This window comes from Tachypleus tridentatus, chromosome 7 (assembly GCF_004210375.1).
Source record: "Tachypleus tridentatus isolate NWPU-2018 chromosome 7, ASM421037v1, whole genome shotgun sequence".
NCBI lineage: Eukaryota > Metazoa > Arthropoda > Merostomata > Xiphosura > Limulidae > Tachypleus > Tachypleus tridentatus.
In genome coordinates this window covers 168,542,973-168,561,581 of record NC_134831.1, presented here as the reverse complement: position 1 = coordinate 168,561,581, position 18,609 = coordinate 168,542,973, and the positions used below count along the sequence as shown (strand labels likewise).

Below are 18,609 nucleotides of genomic sequence, written 5' to 3'. Positions count from 1 at the left end.
TCTGCTGAAAAAAGACTTGGAACATTTAAGTAAAAATTAAATCATTAATTAAATTAAATATTCACGAAATTAATCCCAGTAATATCTCCCGAGTTTCGGTCAGCCTGGGAGACTTACACTAGGCCTAAACCGCCAGACTATTATTTTAATAGCAAACGACTGAATTAACCAATACAATAAACATTATTGTAATTACTCGTATGTTTCGACATCCGGGTACGACTCATGTCGCCAACTGTTGTATATTATTTGCCAGTTATTGACTATATAACATTTCATTTGTTTAATATCATAGGTTCAGGTTATTCGTTTTAGTTTATTTGCATGAATTTGGAAATGTTTTATTTTCACAAAAGCTTTTGGAATAATATTTCGTAAACATTTTATAAACTAAAATAGATTTTAAATAAGTAATCATTGTTGTCTAAACGAAAGGAATTTCGTTTTACCAGTTAGTGGAAGTTCATATCTACCTAATTCCTCGAGAAAGTTGGATAGAACGTCAAAAACTTGCCAAGTCGCAAGTAGTACACTGTGCCATATCTTCCGGATTTGTGAGGTATGTTGCCAATATTATTTCATTCTTAATATGGTCAGTTAAGAAAAAAATTATAGCGGTAGAAATATAGGTTTCAAAATTGTATGCTACATTTATTACTGCAAAATATTGAAGGATAATATCATACAGTAACTTTATTACTCTTGTGTATATTCTAGTTATGGCCAGAGTTGAACAGAATTTAGTTGGCTGAGGTTCTACTGATTAGAGTTAACACGATTATAAGTCTGCTATTTTATGGTTCTGTCCTATATATTACACAATATTTTCTAGTTTTTTTTTTCATTACATTAGGGTTAGATAAGACACTTCAAGATTGGTTTTTTTATTTCGTCCATTCCATTGTCCGACCATCTGTTCATTCGTCTAGTTATCATCAGTCATCGTCTCTCCAATACATACTGCTCCTTGTTCTTCTTCGCTAGGTCAAAAGAAACCTCATTTTTCTTAAGCGAAGTAACAGAGAAAGTTTCATGAGTTTCTCTGCATGTAAGTCCTGAAAATCTCAATCATTTTCAAAGGCTAGAGTTCGGCGTAAATTGTCAGAAAATAGGTTTTAAAGGTCAGGTGAAGATGAATCGTGAAGTTTGTAACACCTGTGTAGGGTGAAATCCTCATATCGGTTATTGTCAGTTAGCAGGAGATTTGACTCAAACTTTAGCCATGTGCTGTTACTAAAGCTTGACCAGACAGAAAGAAGCATTTCACTTTAAAGATCTAAATTACTGAAATGTTATTCTTTTGTTAAAAGGCAGCATTTGTAATTTTGTAAAGGCTATCAATCACAGGAATAATTACAATACTTATATAACACAGAGTTTAATGGAAAACTAAAATAATGAAACGTTATCCTTGGTAATGCTGAATTATCTTTAGCGAAACATTGTACGCATTCTTTTTTGTTTATCAGTAAATTCCGTGTGATGTGTTGTTTTCTACTAGTTATCATACTCACTTCCATTTAATTCGTCTCATATTGATCAGTTAGTTGTAACTGTATAGAAACGTGATTCGAGGAATTATATTAGCTAACGACTTGCACTTACGACTTAGTTTGTAAGTAAACGAAACAGGAAGGCTATTATATGCTTTGTTAAGTACCACAATGTAGCAGGATATTGTTACGTCACATTATGTGTTGCACTTGAGGTTTAGTTCATGAGTAACCAAGACAACGAAAATTTTGCTCGCTCTGTTACGAAACACCACCTAACAAGCCATTGTTACGTCACTATACGACTTGTACCTAAGGCTTAGTTAGTGAGTATAAAAGGAAGAGAGGTTATAGCTTGCTTTATTATTTAACAGTGACTCAAAAGAAGAATTTCAGTGTTTTAATCATGCTTAAGAGACTTTGACACAAGAAGAATGGACGGTAGACCCCAAACATATATTGAAAATAGAGGAATGGTCAAAGATAACTCGAACCTTGGGCCCGGCATGGCCAAGCGCGTAAGGCGTGCGAGTCGTAATCCGAGGGTCGCGGGTTCGCGCCCGCGTCGCGCTAAACATGCTCGCCCTCCCAGCCGTGGGGGCGTATAATGTGACGGTCAATCCCACTATTCGTTGGTAAAAGAGTAGCCCAAGAGTTGGCGGTGGGTGGTGATGACTAGCTGCCTTCCCTCTAGTCTTACACTGCAAAATTAGGGACGGCTAGCACAGATAGCCCTCGAGTAGCTTTGTGCGAAATTCCAAAACAAACAAACAAACAAACTCGAACCTCATCAACACATGACGCCACCTCTATCAAATATCTGTGATTAGCGTAACAATGAATTAGTTAAGCGGTGATAAAGTTTGGTCTTATCCACTCATAGGAACAGCATTGTAGTAAACAGTAGTTTGACGTAATTAGTCCCTAGTGGTAGCATTAATTTATAACAGTGGTTTAGCTTAACTATCCTCTAGGGGTAACTTTAATTTACAACAGTAATTTGACTTAACTATACTCTAGGGGTAACATAAACTTACAACAGTGGTTTGGTCGTATCACTCACAAGAGGTGAAACTATTTTACAAAAGAAGTTTGGCTTTTCTAGTATCGTCAGTCACCTTGAATTTTGTATATTTACATATATTTTGTTTATATGTTTTTGCTCAGTATTTGCATGTCTTTTGTGTTTGGTACACTGTATTCACATGTAGTTTTCTTTGCTTACATATGCGTTGTGTATATCTTTACATGTGTTCGTGTGGCGTCTTTAAGTATGATGTGTACATTACATTTACATGTATTTTTGCGCTGTATTTATATGTGTTTCGTACTCTGTGTTTACATGTATTTTGTGTAGTGTCTTTACACGTTTTTTTTCTCTGTGCTTACACGTGTATTTTGTAATGTCTTTATACCTGTTTTATGTATCGTGTTTCAAACAAAACAAATCCTAAAATGAAAAAAATACCTACCTATCAAGTATTACCAGAAATGCTTCGGGTGTATAAGTAGTACAAAAATTTGCTTTCTTTAAATTCTTTACACATTAAGTAAACCAGGTCTTCTAATATAGCAAGAGTGGGTAAACCAAAGTGTTTTCTATTTTCAATAATGGTTTGGAATTAGACCTAATTCTCCAGCTTCTCACCTGTATAGATGAAGTTGCTTTTCTACTATTCCACACGCTCGATCAACAGGATACAAAACACACTTATCATTGTGATTCAACTTGACATTAGGTACAAAATCTAATAAAAAAGAGACTATTCAACTCTATATTAGATTGAACTTAGTACAACTCAAGATTATGTGGAAATCTTGATAAAAAAGAGCTTTCTACTTGACGAAATCAGCAACTGATTGTATATTATTGTTGTTTTCACACAATTACAAACCTAAGTTAACAATGTGTGTGAGTAGAATACTGATTATCTGGATTTTACACAGTAACAATGCTTAGTTGACAATGTGTGTGTGGAACACTGGTTACCCAGTTTTTACACAGTAACAATCCTTCCTTACTTGAATATTTGTATGTATGTAGAACAATTGTTATCCAGTTTCTACGCACCAACAATCCTTAGTTGAAATTGCGTGTGTATAGAATACTCGTTATCTGGTTTTTACACACTAACAATCCCTAGCTGCCAATAGGTGTGTAAAATACTGGTTATCCAGTTTCCACACACTAACAATCCTTAGTTGACAAAGGGTGCGTGTGTATGGCTGGGAGTGTAGAACAATGGTTATCCGGTTTTTACACAGTAACAGTTTTTAGTTGACAATGTTTGTGTGGAACACAGTATTATATGGATTTTACACACCAACAATCCTCAGTTGAAGATGTGTATGTGTGTAGAAAATTGGTTATCCAGTTTTAATACACGAACAATCCTTAATTGACAATGGGTGTGTGAAAAAAACTGGTTATCCTGTTTCAACATAGTAGCATTTCTTACTTGACAATGTTAGTGTGGAACACTGGTTATCCAGTTTTGGCACACTAACAATCGTAAGTTGACAATGTGTGTGTGTAGAACACTTGTAATCCAGTTTTTACACAGTAACAATCCTTTATTGACAACGTGTCTGTGTAAAACGCTTGTTATCCACTTTTTACACAGAACAATCCCAAGTTGACAATGTGTATGTGTAGAACACTGTTTATCCTGTTTTAAAAAGTAACAATCTTTATTTACAATGTTTGTGTGGAACATTGGTAGTCCAGTTTTTACACAATAACAATCCTCAAAAACAATGTGTGTATGTCGAACACTGGTTTACCAGTTTCTACACAGTAACAATCAATAATTCACAATGTGTGTGTGTAGAACACTGGTTATCCGGTTATTACACAGCAACAATCCTTAGTCGACAATGTGCGTTTGTGTAGGTGTGTAAAACAATAGTTATCCGGTTTTTACGCAGTAACAGTTTTTAGTTGACAATATTTGTGTGTAACATTGGTTATTCGGTTTTTACATAGTAACATTCCATACTTGACAATGTTTGTGTGGAATGCTGGTTATACAGTTTTGAGACACTAAGAATCATTAGTTGACAATATGTGTCTGTGGAATACTAGCTTTCCAGTTTTCACACAGTAACAATCCTTAATTGAAAATGTGTGTGTATAGAACACTGGTTATACGGTTTCTACACAGCAACAATCCTTAGTCGATAATGTGTGTGTGGGTGTGTGTAGAACAATGGTTTTCCGGTTTTTACAGAGTAATAGTTTTTAGTTGACAATATTTTTATGGAACACTGATTATCCGGTTTTTACATAGTAACATTCCTCACTTCACAATGTTTATATGGAACACTAGTTTTGCAGTTTTTACACTGTAACAATCCTTAGTTAACAACATTTGTATGGAACACTGGTTATTAATTTTTTACACAGTAACAATTGTTCTTTGGGAATATGTCTGTGTAGAACACTGTGTGTACAGTTTTTACACACTAACAATCCTTAGTTAACAATGTGTGTGTAGAACTCTGGTAATCCAGTTTTAGCGATTAACAATGCTTATTTGACAATGTTTGTGTGAAACACTGCTAATCCAGTTTTTACACACTAACAATCCTTAGTTGGAAATGTGTATATGTGTAGAACACTGGTCATCCAGTTTTTACACAGTAACAATCTTTAGTTAACAATATTTGTGTGGAACCCTGGTTATTCAGTTTTTACACAATATCAATCTTTATTCGAGAAAGTGTGCGTGCGTGTGTGGGTGTGCAGAACAATGCTCATCCGGTTTTACACAGTAACAGTTTTTAGTTGACAACGTTTGTATGGAATACTGGTTATTCGGATTTTACACACTAAGAATCCATAGTTGAAAATGTGTCTATGTAGAATATTGAATACTGTTCATCCGGTTTTTACACAGTAACAATACTTATTTGACAATGCTTGCGTGCGTGCGTGTGTGTGTGTAGAACACTTTATCTGGTTTCTACACAGTAACAATCCTTCGATTACAATGTGTGTGTGTATAACACTGGTTACCCAGTTATTTACACACTGACAACTGTTAGTTACCAATGTGTCTTTAGAATACTGATAACTCAGTTTTTACTCAGTAACAATCCTTAGTGAATAATGTGTGTGTGTATAACACTGGTTATACAGTTTTTACACAGTAACAATCCTAAATGTTGATAATGTGTGTAGAACACTGGTTAGCCAGTTTTTAGACACTAACAATCCTTGGATAACAATAGGTTTGTGTTGAACACTGGTTTTCCAGTTTTTACACAGTAATAATCCTTAGTTGAAAATGTGTATGTGTGTAGAACACTGGTTACCCAGTTATTTACACACTGACAACTGTTAGTTACCAATGTGTCTTTAGAATACTGATAACTCAGTTTTACTCAGTAACAATCCTTAGTGAATAATGTGTGTGTGTATAACACTGGTTATACAGTTTTTACACAGTAATAATCCTAAATGTTGATAATGTGTGTAGAACACTGGTTAGCCAGTTTTTAGACACTAACAATCCTTGGATAACAATAGGTTTGTGTTGAACACTGGTTTTCCAGTTTTTACACAGTAATAATCCTTAGTTGAAAATGTGTATGTGTGTAGAACACTGGTTACCCAGTTATTTACACACTGACAACTGTTAGTTAACAATGTGTCTTTAGAATACTGATAACTCAGTTTTTACTCAGTAACAATCCTTAGTGAACAATGTCTGTGTGTAGAACACTGGTTATCCGGATTTTACACATCAACAATCCTTAGTTAACAATGTGTGTGTGTAGAACACTGGATTTCCAGTTTTTACACAGTAACAATCCTTAGTTGGAGATGTGTATGTGTGTAGAACACTGGTTATCCAGTGTTTATGCACTAACTAACCTTAATTCAGAATGTCTGTGTGTAGAATAATGGTTATCCGGTTTTTACACAGTAACAATCCTTAGTTGACAATGTGTGTGTGTAGAGCACTGGTTATCCAGTTTTTGCACAGCATTTTTAGTTGAGAATGGTTGTTTGTGTAGAACACTGGTAATCCAGTTTTTACACAGTAACAATCCTATGATGACAACGTGTCTGTGTAAAACGTTTGTTATACTCTTTTTATACAGAACAATACTTACTTGGCAATGTGTGTGTGTAAAGCACTGTTTATCCTGTTTTAAAAAGTAACAATCCTTATTTTACAATATTTGTGTTAAACACTGGTTATCCAGTTTTTACATAGTAACAATCGATAATATGTGTGTGAGAGAGTGTGTAGAACAATGATTTTTGCGGTTTTGACAGAGTAACAGTTTTTAGTTGACAGTGTATGTGTGTAGATCAATGGTTATCTGGTTTTTAGACAGTAAAAATCTTTAGTTAACAATTTGTGTGTGTAGAACATTGGTAAACCAGTTTTTACACAGTAAAATTCCTCAGTTGACAATATGGGGGGGGGGCGTTGTAGAACAATGGTTATCCTGTTTTTACACAGTAACAGTTTTTAGTTGACAATGTTTGTTTGGGACACTGGTTATCTGGATTTTACACAGTAACAGTTTTTAGTTGACAATATATATGTGTGTAGAACACTGGTTATCCAGTTTTTATGCACTAACAATCTTTAATTGAGAATATGTTTGCATAGAATTCTGGTTATCCGGTTTTTACACACTAACAATCCTTAGCTGACAACGTGTGTGTGGAACACTGGTTTTCCTGTTTTTACACAGTAACAATCCTTAATTGTCAATATGTGTGTGTAGAACACTGGGCATCTGGTTTTTACATTGTAATAATTTTTGTTTGACGATGTGTGTGTGTAGTACACTGGTTATATAGTTTTTACACAGTAATATTTCCTAATTGACAATGTGTGTGGGTATAAAACTGGTTATCCAGTTTTTAGACAGTAATAATCCTTAGTCGACAATGTGTGTGTGTGTGTGTAGAACAATGGTTATCCGGTTTTTACACAGTAACAGTTTTAGTTGAGAATGTTTATGTGGAACACTGATTATCTGGATTTTAGAAAGTAACAATGCTTAGTTGACAATGTGTGTGTGTCGAACAATGGTTATCCGATTTTTATATAGTAACACTCATTACTCGACAATATTTTTCTGGAAAACTGGTTATCTCTGTGAACATGACGATGACCGAAGAAGGTCGAAACGTTGTTCGCTCCTCTACATAAAAAAAATTTTCTCAACCCAAACTAGCCGTTTTATATATATATATATAATATCTGTGTGTGGAACACTGGTTATCCGGTTTTTACTCAGTAACAATCCTTAGTCGACAATGTGTGTGTGGGTGTGTAGAACAAAGATTATCCTGTTTTTAAACAGTAACAGTTTTTAGTTGACAATGTTTTTGTGGAACGCTGGTAATCCACACAATAACAATTCTTAATTGGCAGTGTGTACATGTAGAACACTGGTTATCTGGATTTTATACAGCAACAATGCTTAGTTGACAAAGTGTGTGTGTATCACACTGGTTATCCGATTTTCATATAGTAATATACCTTACTTGACAATGTTTATGTGGAAAACTGGTTATCTAGTTTTTACACAGTAACAATCCTTAGTTGACAACGTGCATGTGTGTGGGTGTGTAGAACAAAGGTTATCCGGTTTTTACACAGTACCGTTTTTATTTGACAGTGTTTTTGTGGAACACTGGTAATCCACACAATAACAATTCTTAATTGGCAGTGTGTACATGTAGAACACTGGTAATCTAGTTTTTACACAGTAACAATCCTTAGTTGACAATGTGTGTGTGTAGAACAGTGTTTATCCAGTTTTTACTCACTTACTTACCTGATAGTATAGAATGCTAGTTACCTGACGTTTTACAAGATAACAGTCGTTGGTTAACAATGTGAAACAGTAATTATGTGTTCTTGTTTTTTAAACTGTGACAGTTCTATATTGGCAGCATGGAACATTGGTTATATATTTTGTTTTTTATATAGGAACATTTCCTGGTTGAAAAAGTGCAACAATGGATATCTGTTTTTTTTACACAGTGATAATTCTTTATTAATAATGTGGAACAGTAAAGCAGTAGTTATTTTTTTGTTTGTGGCACGTTAACAGTCTTTGGTTGAAAATGTGGCATAATGGTTATTTTGTTTGTGCTTTTCGTACCTCAAAAGATAAAGTTTCGTTAATTAGAAGGCCAAAAAAGGATTCAAAGTGGTGTTTATATAAGAAGGTGTTTTGGATATTTCGGAGAGGATTACAATTAGTTAGTAATATTGGAAATAATCGTGTTTATTCATTAGTATTTCTATCAAGCGATTTGTTAATCATATCACAGAGACCAGTAATAAGTTACGCACTAGTAGACATTTAAGATGGGTGGGACCTAAGATTTATATTATGTATTAAATTAGGTTTTTAATCGTAGAGAGCAAGGGATTTAGGACGTTTATAAACAACACCTTCCTGTTAATTAAAGTGTAACGTTTTAAACCGCTAACAATGCAGGTTTGTCACATTTAAAATTATTTCAAGCCTGTTAGTGCAGTGAAAAGGCCATTCAACTTGGAACATTTTATTTATTCATAAAGTTCAATAGCAAGATCCTTGTACTGTTTGAAACAGTGAGACTCTGTCAGCGAGTGTTAGCGAAATTGTATAAAACAATATTTCGGCAGTAATGTAACATACACTCTGTACTGATGTATATCAACGAGTGCATTTAAATAATTGTTCACAGAAATGTGTTTAATAACGTAATGTATTTAATCGTTTGACCATTCTATTTGTTTAAAGGAAGTTTGATATTTTTTATATGTATAATATTTTAGGGTACAGCCAACCATTACGCTGTCTAGCCTTAGAGAGGTGTTTTCGAAGCAGCTTGGACAAGAAGTAGTTCCCAGTCACTATGTGTTTCTCCGGCACGTTGGCAGGAACTTCACGCAGGTGGGCTGGAATCGATATTGTAAACCGTTTTGGTTTCTAGCTTAATGGTTGAATGTTTTTATGTATTTCAATATAAAGATTACTAGACTGAGAACTAAAGCAAGTTTTTGTGATTTAACTCCATGCAACGTATAATTTTTCAAAGTGAGATTATAAAGTAGTACTGCCCTGGCACATAGGGAATCAAAAGATCAATATCTGTTTCTTAAAATGTTCAGTCGAGCTGCATGTATTATTTAACAAAAAGTTTGAGTGTAACAGGTTGATTTTGATTTCACAGATTTTCAGGCACGTTTGTTTTAATTTCATATTTATATCTGGCGTATAATTACAAATAAAATATTCTTACGTAACAACTTACTTGTTAAGATTGCGTTTACTTTAAAGAATTGTGTAACACAAAAACAAATTACTAAAGATCATTTCTACTGATTGATAAGCTGGAGACTCAAACGTTTGATTTATTACCTGTTCATGTAGTGTATAATTTGGGGACTCAAACGTTTGACTTCCTAAAAGCTCAGATCGTTTCCGTTTAGTGACTTAAAAGTTTGATTAGTTTAAATGTTTAGCTGGCGTTTATTTACAAACTTAAAGGTTTCAGGAAATAACTGTTTAGCTGGTGTTCATTTAGAAACTTAGCCATTTTATATACTAACAATTTAGCAGGTGTACATTCAGTGACTTTTAAAGTCTCGATACTAATTGTTTAGCTGGTGTTCATTTAGTGACTTAAAATGTTATATACTAACCATTTAGCTGGTGTTCATTTAGTAACTTATATATTGTATATACTAACAGTTTAGCAGGTGTACATTTAGTGACTTTAAAGTTTTATATACAAATTGTTTTGCTGGATATCATTTAGTGACTTAAAAGTTTTATATACTAACTATTCAGCTGGTGTTAATTTAGTTTCTTAAAAGTTTTATATACTAACTGTTTAGCTGGTATTGATTTAGTTACTTAATAATTTTATGTAGTAATTATTTAGCTTGTGTTTATTTAGTGACTTAATAGTTTTGTATAGTAACTGTTTAGTTGGTGTTGATTCACTGACTTATTAGTTTTAGATACTAACAGTTTAGCCGGTGTTGATTTAATCACTTAAGTATTTCATATACTAACTGTTTAGGTGGTGTTGAATTAGTGACTTAAAAGTTATATATATTAACTGTTTACCTGGTGTTGAATTAGTGACTTAAAAGTTTTATATAGTAACTATTTATGTGATATTCATTTAGTGACTTAAAACTTTCATTTACCAACTGTTTAACTGGTATTCATTTAGTGTCTTAATACTTTTATATACTAACTATTTAACTGGTGTTTATTTAGTGACTTAACAGTGTTATATTTTAACTGTTTAGCTTGTGCTAATTTAGCGACTTAAAAGCGTTATATACTAGCCGTTTAGCTGGTGTTGATTTTTTTAATTAAAAGTTTTATATAGTAACTGTTTAGCTGGTGTTCACATAGTGACTTAATAAGTTTATATACTGAATGTTTAGCTAATGTCCATTTAGTGGCTAAACAGTTTTATATACTAACTATTTACCCGGTATTTATTTAGTGACTTAATAGTTTTATGTAGTAACTATTTAAGTGGTGTTCATTTACTGACTTAGAAGTGTTATAGACTGTTTAGCTGGTGTTCATTTAGTCACTTAAATATTTTGTATACTAACTGTTTAGCTGATATTCATTTCGTGAATTAATAGTTTTATATACTAAATTTTAGCTGGCGTTCATTTAATGGCTTAAATGTTTTATATACTAACTATTTAGCTTGTGTTGATTTAGTTCCTTAAAAGGTTTATATACTAACAATTTAGCTGGTGTTCATTTAGTTTCTTAAACGTTTTATATACTAACTATTTAGGTGGTGTTCATTTAGTTTCTTAAAAGTTTTATATATTAACTGTTTAGCTGGTGTTCATTTAGTTTCTTAAACGTTTTATATATTAACTGTTTAGCTGGTGTTCACTTAGTTTCTTAAAAGTTTTATATACTAACTGTTTAGCTGGTGTTCATTTAGTGACTTAATAGTTTTATGTCCCAACAGTTTAGCTGATTTTCATTCAGCAATTTTAGAGTTTGATTTGCTAACTGCCCAGCTGATATATGTTTAATCATCAAAATGTTTGATTTACTAGCTGTTTCATTGAGACGCTCAAAACTTTGATTTACTATTTTTTAGCTAATGTTTATTTAGTGCTCAAGTGTTTGATTTACTAATTTTTTACCTAATGAATATTTCGCGACTCAGAAGCTTGATTAATATTCAAGAATATTTCAGAATGTAAAAGAAAACATGTCCTTAAATCTTTTGAACGCTATTAATATATGATATTATTTTTTCTTTCTCAGGTTAAAGATCATCAAGAGAAAGAATTAAAAGTTAAAAACTACTTGCCACCATTTGTAAGTACCTTAGTAAGCACCTTCGTAAGTATCTTTGTAAGCACATTTCTTTATATATTGTGTTTGAAGGATTGGAAGCTATCGCGTGAAATGTTCTCAAACATCAAGCCAGATGTCCTCAGACATAAAGAATATTAAAAATTATTATTGAACTGTGTTACAATTTCAAGGTTAAAAGAAATAAAAACAAACATATAAAGTTACTAAAGTAATATTATCTACAGCTGTTGCCCATGTGTATGTATGTTGGTCTCTCCCAAGTCAGCAGTCGTGCGTGTGTCATTTATACGTGAATCAAATTTCTCGGAAACTAGCATATACGTGACTTGTACTACCAGCACGAGAGGAACAAGAAAGGTAACATGCCGATGATAATTGATTATAGAACATCAGAAGAAGTGTACTCATATATGATATATATAGCAATGTACTCACACACAGTTTACATACCAACAATGTAATAACGTCTAAAATCGCCAGTAATGTAACTAATACTCAAAAATGTAATAACGTTAAAATCTCCAGCAATGTAACTAATACAAAGATAGATTAAAGTTTAAATATTTTTATTCCTGAACTGAAGGCCCCCTGAGTGGCGCAGCGGTATGTCAACAATATACTAACATCAAAATTTCCAGTTATGTAACTAATACCCAACAATGTAATAACGTCAAAATCTCCAGTTGTGTAACTAATACCCAACAATGTAATAACGTCAAAATCTACAGTTATGTAACTAATACCCAACAATGTAATAACGTCAAAATCTCCAGTTGTGTAACTAATACCCAACAATGTAATAACGTCAAAATCTACAGTTATGTAACTAATACCGATCAATATACTAACGTCAAAATTTCCAGTTATGTAACTAATACCCAACAATGTAATAACGTTAAAATCTCCAGTTGTGTAACTGATACCCAACAATGTAATTACGTCAAAATCTCCAGTAATATAACTAATACCCAACAATGTAATAACGTCAAAATCTCCAGCAATGTAACTAATATAAAGATACATTAAATTTTAAATATTTTTATTCCTGAACTGAAGGCCCCCTTAGTGTCGCAGCGGTATGTCTGCGGAATGCTGCTATAAACCGAGTTTCGAGACCCGTGGTGGGCAGAGCACAGGTAACCCATTGTGTAGCTTTGTACTTAACTTCAAACAAACTAAAGTAAATCTGAACTGAATTAAATGTATCTACTTACATATAATTTGGTTGACTGATTGGTTCAGATATTCGTACAAAGCTATATACAACCTCTGTATGCGCTAACCGTCCATAATTTTATTTAGATGGAAGGTATATAGTCAACAGTACCAATCGCCAACTATTGAACTACGTTAATCAAAGAGTGCATGTTTCAGATTCATATTATTGCATGCTAATCTCTAGGATACGTCTTGCCATTAAATATAAAGAATATTATTATATGTGTTATTTGAGTACAAATGCCTAACACATACTTTGACTTACACAGACAGTAATGTTTCAAAGTGTTTTAACTACTTCAGAGAATTAGAAGCTCCCAGTTAACTGACCAGTTATTACCTTTGTTTTAGACATCTGATCCAGAAATTTTCATAAAAGAAAAGCAGAACACAATAAGCTCTGGGTGGTCACAGGAACATGACAGTGGAGTAGACATTCACGAACAACGGTCATTTCAAGATGAAAGTAGTAAGTTTTATATAAGGTTATTAAAGATAAACAAAGAAGGATTAACCAATGATTGTAAAACAATGATTTTGAGTTCGGTAATTCGTAGTACATTTTTCTCCATTCTCTTAAATGTGCAGTTGAAACTAGCAACAAAACATATATCTGTGAAGCTCAGCCAATCAGAAAGGTAAGAACAAAACATACGTGCTTCCGTACACAGCCTACAACACCATAGCACACGTACTTCTGTACACAGGCTAGAACATCAAAACATACATACTTTCGTACGAGGACCAGAACATCAAAACAAATACACGAACGTATACAGTCTAGATCGTCAAAACAAATATATTTATATACACAGCCGGAAACTAAAAACATAATTCCACAAACAGATCATAATGTCAAAACCTAGAAGCTTCCATACACAGGCCACAACGTCAGGATGTACATATTTCCATAAACAGACCATAGAAATGTCAAAATCTAGAAACTTCCGTATATAGACCAGAACACCAAAACATACATAGAAAAAAACGTCAAACATACATATTTCCATAAAGAGACTTTAATGTCGAAACCTAGAAACTTATGTACACAGACCAGAACATCAGGACGTGCGGTGACGGATTTACTATTTTATATTTTTTAATATCAATGTTTATTTCAGTTATATATTTAGAAATGCGTATATCTCATACTGTTAAATTGCTATTGCGAAATTCCCACCTATTCACAAAAGTTGTAAAAAGTTCTCGAATGTAAAAATCAACAATGTATATATGTGTGTATGTAAAACCAATATTGTTGTTTTAACTGGAATTTCTAGAATCTCGCCTGACGCTCATAAACGAACGTGACGCGTCAAGAGACAGTATGTTATTGGTCTGCTCTAATTGGTATGCTGTAAACCACGGAAGCTGTAATTGTGATTAATGCTTATTAGTCGGAAATTTAAGGTATTTGACCAGAAGCGTTTATAGATTTCGAACATTACAAACAGCTTAACTTCAGCGGATTAACATTGGACCTTGGGTCTTTTACAAGGACATTATATAACTTCAGCTGTGAAAAACTCACATGCTCTCAGCAATTAGCTAGCTAGCTCTCCGTTGAGTTAATCGCGCCAATAGCAACTCGAAATTAATTCGCTCATCGTGAACCCTCGACAGGATATCAAGTTCTGAATCAGATAGAAGACTCAACATTGTTTGTAAAAGTTTGTAAAACTTTTGTATATAAATAATTATTTGTAATAACCATTATTATAAATTGTATTATTGTTTGTATAATAAAATATATATATTTTAAGAAAGGTAACTGTGTATCATTCTTGTTGGCAAATATCATAAATTTGATACTTGTCGACGTTTAATTTCTTCTAAATCTAAATTATCATTAAATTCAGTTTCAGGCTATTTCAAATCGTAACATTACGAATTTCCATAGATAAGATATAATGTAAAACCATAGAACTTTCCATAAACATATGATAATCTTAAAACTTAGGAACATTGGTACACTAACCATACTGTCAAAACATACAGACTTCCATAAACAGGCCATAATGTCAGGAGATACACATTTCCTGTTGTTATCCTTCATGTATTATCACACTTTAAATATTAAAGAAATAACTTCCATGTAATTAAGTATTTGCACCAATATATTTCGCTAATAGTACATAATTATCTCTTTGTTGAATGTAACAACTATAATACGTTATTTTGAAATATGCGTAATCAAGTTATAATAAATTGTACAACTAACTACATGCTGTCTTGTGCTTTTGTTGACAACAGTTGCTATCAAACAGTAATAGAGGTTTTGTTTGATAATATTAATGGTTACGTTGGTGAACTACTGGATTTAGATTTCACCTTCAGAGATGATATTTTCACTAATAAGTCTTTTATGAACAATCTTGCTTTATGGCAGAAGTAAGCATATAAAGGTATTATATTTTTGATACTTGTATATTACAATTATGGAAACTAAAGAAAACTTGAAAGGTGTTATTAATTATTTAAAATGGTAGCCATTTTTTAATAAAAACTTATTTTCTTTTCTGTCTAAACATTAAGTTTTTTATTAATATTGTTCGTCTTTCTCGACAGCTGACGGTAGCCCTTACAATATTAGTAGAGGCGTACAGTCTCTAATAGCAAACAATTTAATATCACCAGAAGGAGACAGAAGAGTAACAAGCGATGATAGAGCTTCCAGGATAAACCACGCGATCAACGAAACAAATGAATTTAACATCTTGAGCCGGAGGTCCAAACAATCCAATCGGTTATACGACTGTGGATATGAGTATCTGGACTTTTCAACTTCAACTACAAGTTCAGCCGACTCTGCTTCACTTTCTGTGGAAGCTAATAACGAGTATTGTTGTTGTTTGTTATACATTGATATGATTGGTTCTACTTCTCTTAAATATTCCAGGCTTCATTTCTACCTTGTGATGAATTACACACCTTGCATGTTTAAATATATCTGAAACACAAATTAATGATAAAACACACACACACTTGGCTTTTAGGCAGTATGTTAGTATTAAGTAAGGGGGATTTCAGGTTAAACATATTTCATGTAACAAATTAAAACGTGTTATACTGCATACATAACTATGGTAACATGAGGGAAGGGGGATTTCAGGTTAAACATATTTCATGTAACAAATTAAAACGTGTTATACTGCATATATAACTATGGTAACATGAGGGAAGGGGGATTTCAGGTTAAACATATTTCATGTAACAAATTAAAACGTGTTATACTGCATATATAACTATGGTAACATGAGGGAAGGGAGATTCCAGGTTAAACATGTTAGAATTATATAAACCTTTCTTAGTTTGGAACTTTGAAACCAGATAGCGTTATCTGGACTTATCCGGGCTGTCCATCCTTTTTTGGAATAACTCAGATCATAGTGATAGGTAAAAGTTTTCGAAAAGCTAGAGATAAGATAATTGAAAATCTGTTTGAAAATACGACAATACAAAAAAGAATTCATTGGACTGGACAACAAAGGAGGTTCAGAAACTTGTAGCGAAATAACTGTCACTGGTTATGGTTATGTTTATGTTATTTTATAACATGTAGTAATACCTATTGCATCACCCAATATTTTTCCCACATTTCTTCGGAATTATCGTCTGATTTATAGCCTTAATGCATGTGGGTGTAGATATGTTTCATGGATGATGCAATACTGTCTGATTATTATATCAGCTGACTTATAGGCTACCTGGCTATTGTGTCAGTCGTTGGATATAAATAAAAGTTCCTACCGAGAACCAGTTTAAATAGTTGGGCCTGGCATGGCCAAGCGCGTAAGGCATGCGACTCGTAATCCGAGGGTCGCGGGTTCGCGCCCGCGTCGCGCTAAACATGCTCGCCCTCCCAGCCGTGGGGGCGTATAATGTGACGGTCAATCCCACTATTCGTTGGTAAAAGAGTAGCCCAAGAGTTGGCGGTTGGTGGTGATGACTAGCTGCCTTCCCTCTAGTCTTACACTGCTAAATTAGGGACGGCTAGCACAGATAGCCCTCGAGTAGCTTTGTGCGAAATTCCAAAAACAAACAAACAAACCAGTTTAAAAGTCTATTTACTACAACATGAGTGTGATTCTAAAACAGTTAATGGTTTAGAGTTAATTCTATGGGAAAGCATATTGTTAGAGGAATTAAAGTAATCTAGTGTTAGCTACTGGGTGAAGAGATATACAGAGACTGGAGGGAAGATGTGGGAAGAACGCTTATACAACAGTTGATGATTGTGTTCCAACACTCACGAGTCTGTTGAAGTGTCAACTGTTATCCACAGATCCCTAAAAAAGATCACGGCAGGAAGCTTCAGGAGTCACCCTCACTGCATGCAATGTCCGGTTTCACCTTTGTTCACCCAGTATTCCAACAATACAACCAAGATAGGAACTCTTCCTCACCAAGCAGATAAGAAAAACGAAGATCAGCTGGGAAAAAAATGTTGACTGGACTGAAGAAATGTGGAACAAACTGATCTCAGATGAATCAAAGTGCAACCTACATGAGTCTGGTGAGAAGCACTTTGTACAATGTTGATATGAAGAAGAGTTTCATTCAACATGTTTAAACGCAGCTGTGGAGCATCTGTGGGGTCAGGTGATATGAGGATGCTACTGTGGCCAGGGTATGGGCCAGTCAATACTAAAAAGTAGATCAAGATCTTCTGGTCGTGGTAAAATCCAGCAATTTGGTATCACTTCGATGGAGCTGAGTAATATACATTCCGAGATAACTCTGGTCCATATCACAGGGCTGAAAAGGTTGATAATATTCTTGCAATCGATGTAACTAGTGTGAAAATAAAGAGGAAATTTCACTGTGTGTGTATTGAAAAGACATCTCAGGTTTTATTTCATTACTACAGGTGAATAACTAACTTTGAAAGAAAAGGATCAAGATTCTACACTGGCCAGGCAACAGCCCACATCTGAACCGTATCTGAAACTACTGGGAGGTAATGGGTAAAAATGTTAGAGAAGAAACTAAGAAGGTCCTTGTGACTGCAAGAAGCCTAACTTCCTGAGTGGCATCATGAACTCATCCCTGCCTACAGTCAGTCCCTCATGTACTCTATGCCACAGGGATATCAAACAGATATAAAGGCCAGAGAGTTTACAACCAAAAATTAAAACAAGAGAAAGACTCTATGATCACTTTTGATCAATTACATTAGTGTTGTTATCTTTAAATATAGAGTTTCTTACTCACAAAACATTTTCATATTTCCCAATTATTTGTTGACCATCGTATATATACATATACGTTTGTTAATAAAGATGCGTATATATGTATTTGGATGACTGACATAATGTGTCAGCTTAGACCAAGAGATACCCAAAATAGTTATACGTTAGTTCTAACACTTCTACCATGCACAATCTCGTACAAAATTTCTTTCAAAAAAACTGGGTAATACAATATTTTTTTACATAATTGTAAATTAATGGTCTCTGAAGTATCGTTAAACACACAGAAAAAGAAAATAATTTGTCAAAAATAATTGACGTTTAAGGAAAGGAAAATTATGTCATATTCTTAAAATTAT

At 33.6% G+C, this 18,609-nt stretch overlaps 1 protein-coding gene across 2 annotated transcripts in view; it reads left to right on the top strand.

Annotated features, from left to right (window-relative positions):
* The window catches only part of LOC143257173 (uncharacterized), a 50,061-nt gene that overhangs the window by 17,365 nt on the left and 14,087 nt on the right, over window positions 1-18,609 (top strand). Inside the window, exons 2-7 of one of the 2 annotated variants that reach the window (XM_076515520.1) lie at window positions 453-559; window positions 854-1,048; window positions 9,299-9,416; window positions 11,787-11,840; window positions 13,410-13,527; window positions 15,627-15,897. In XM_076515520.1, coding sequence (XP_076371635.1) covers window positions 1,047-1,048; window positions 9,299-9,416; window positions 11,787-11,840; window positions 13,410-13,527; window positions 15,627-15,897 — 563 coding nt within the window. In that variant the 5' untranslated portion in view covers window positions 453-559; window positions 854-1,046. The remainder of the gene's footprint in view (window positions 1-452; window positions 560-853; window positions 1,049-9,298; window positions 9,417-11,786; window positions 11,841-13,409; window positions 13,528-15,626; window positions 15,898-18,609) is intronic. The other variant, XM_076515519.1, reaches the window with a different exon arrangement.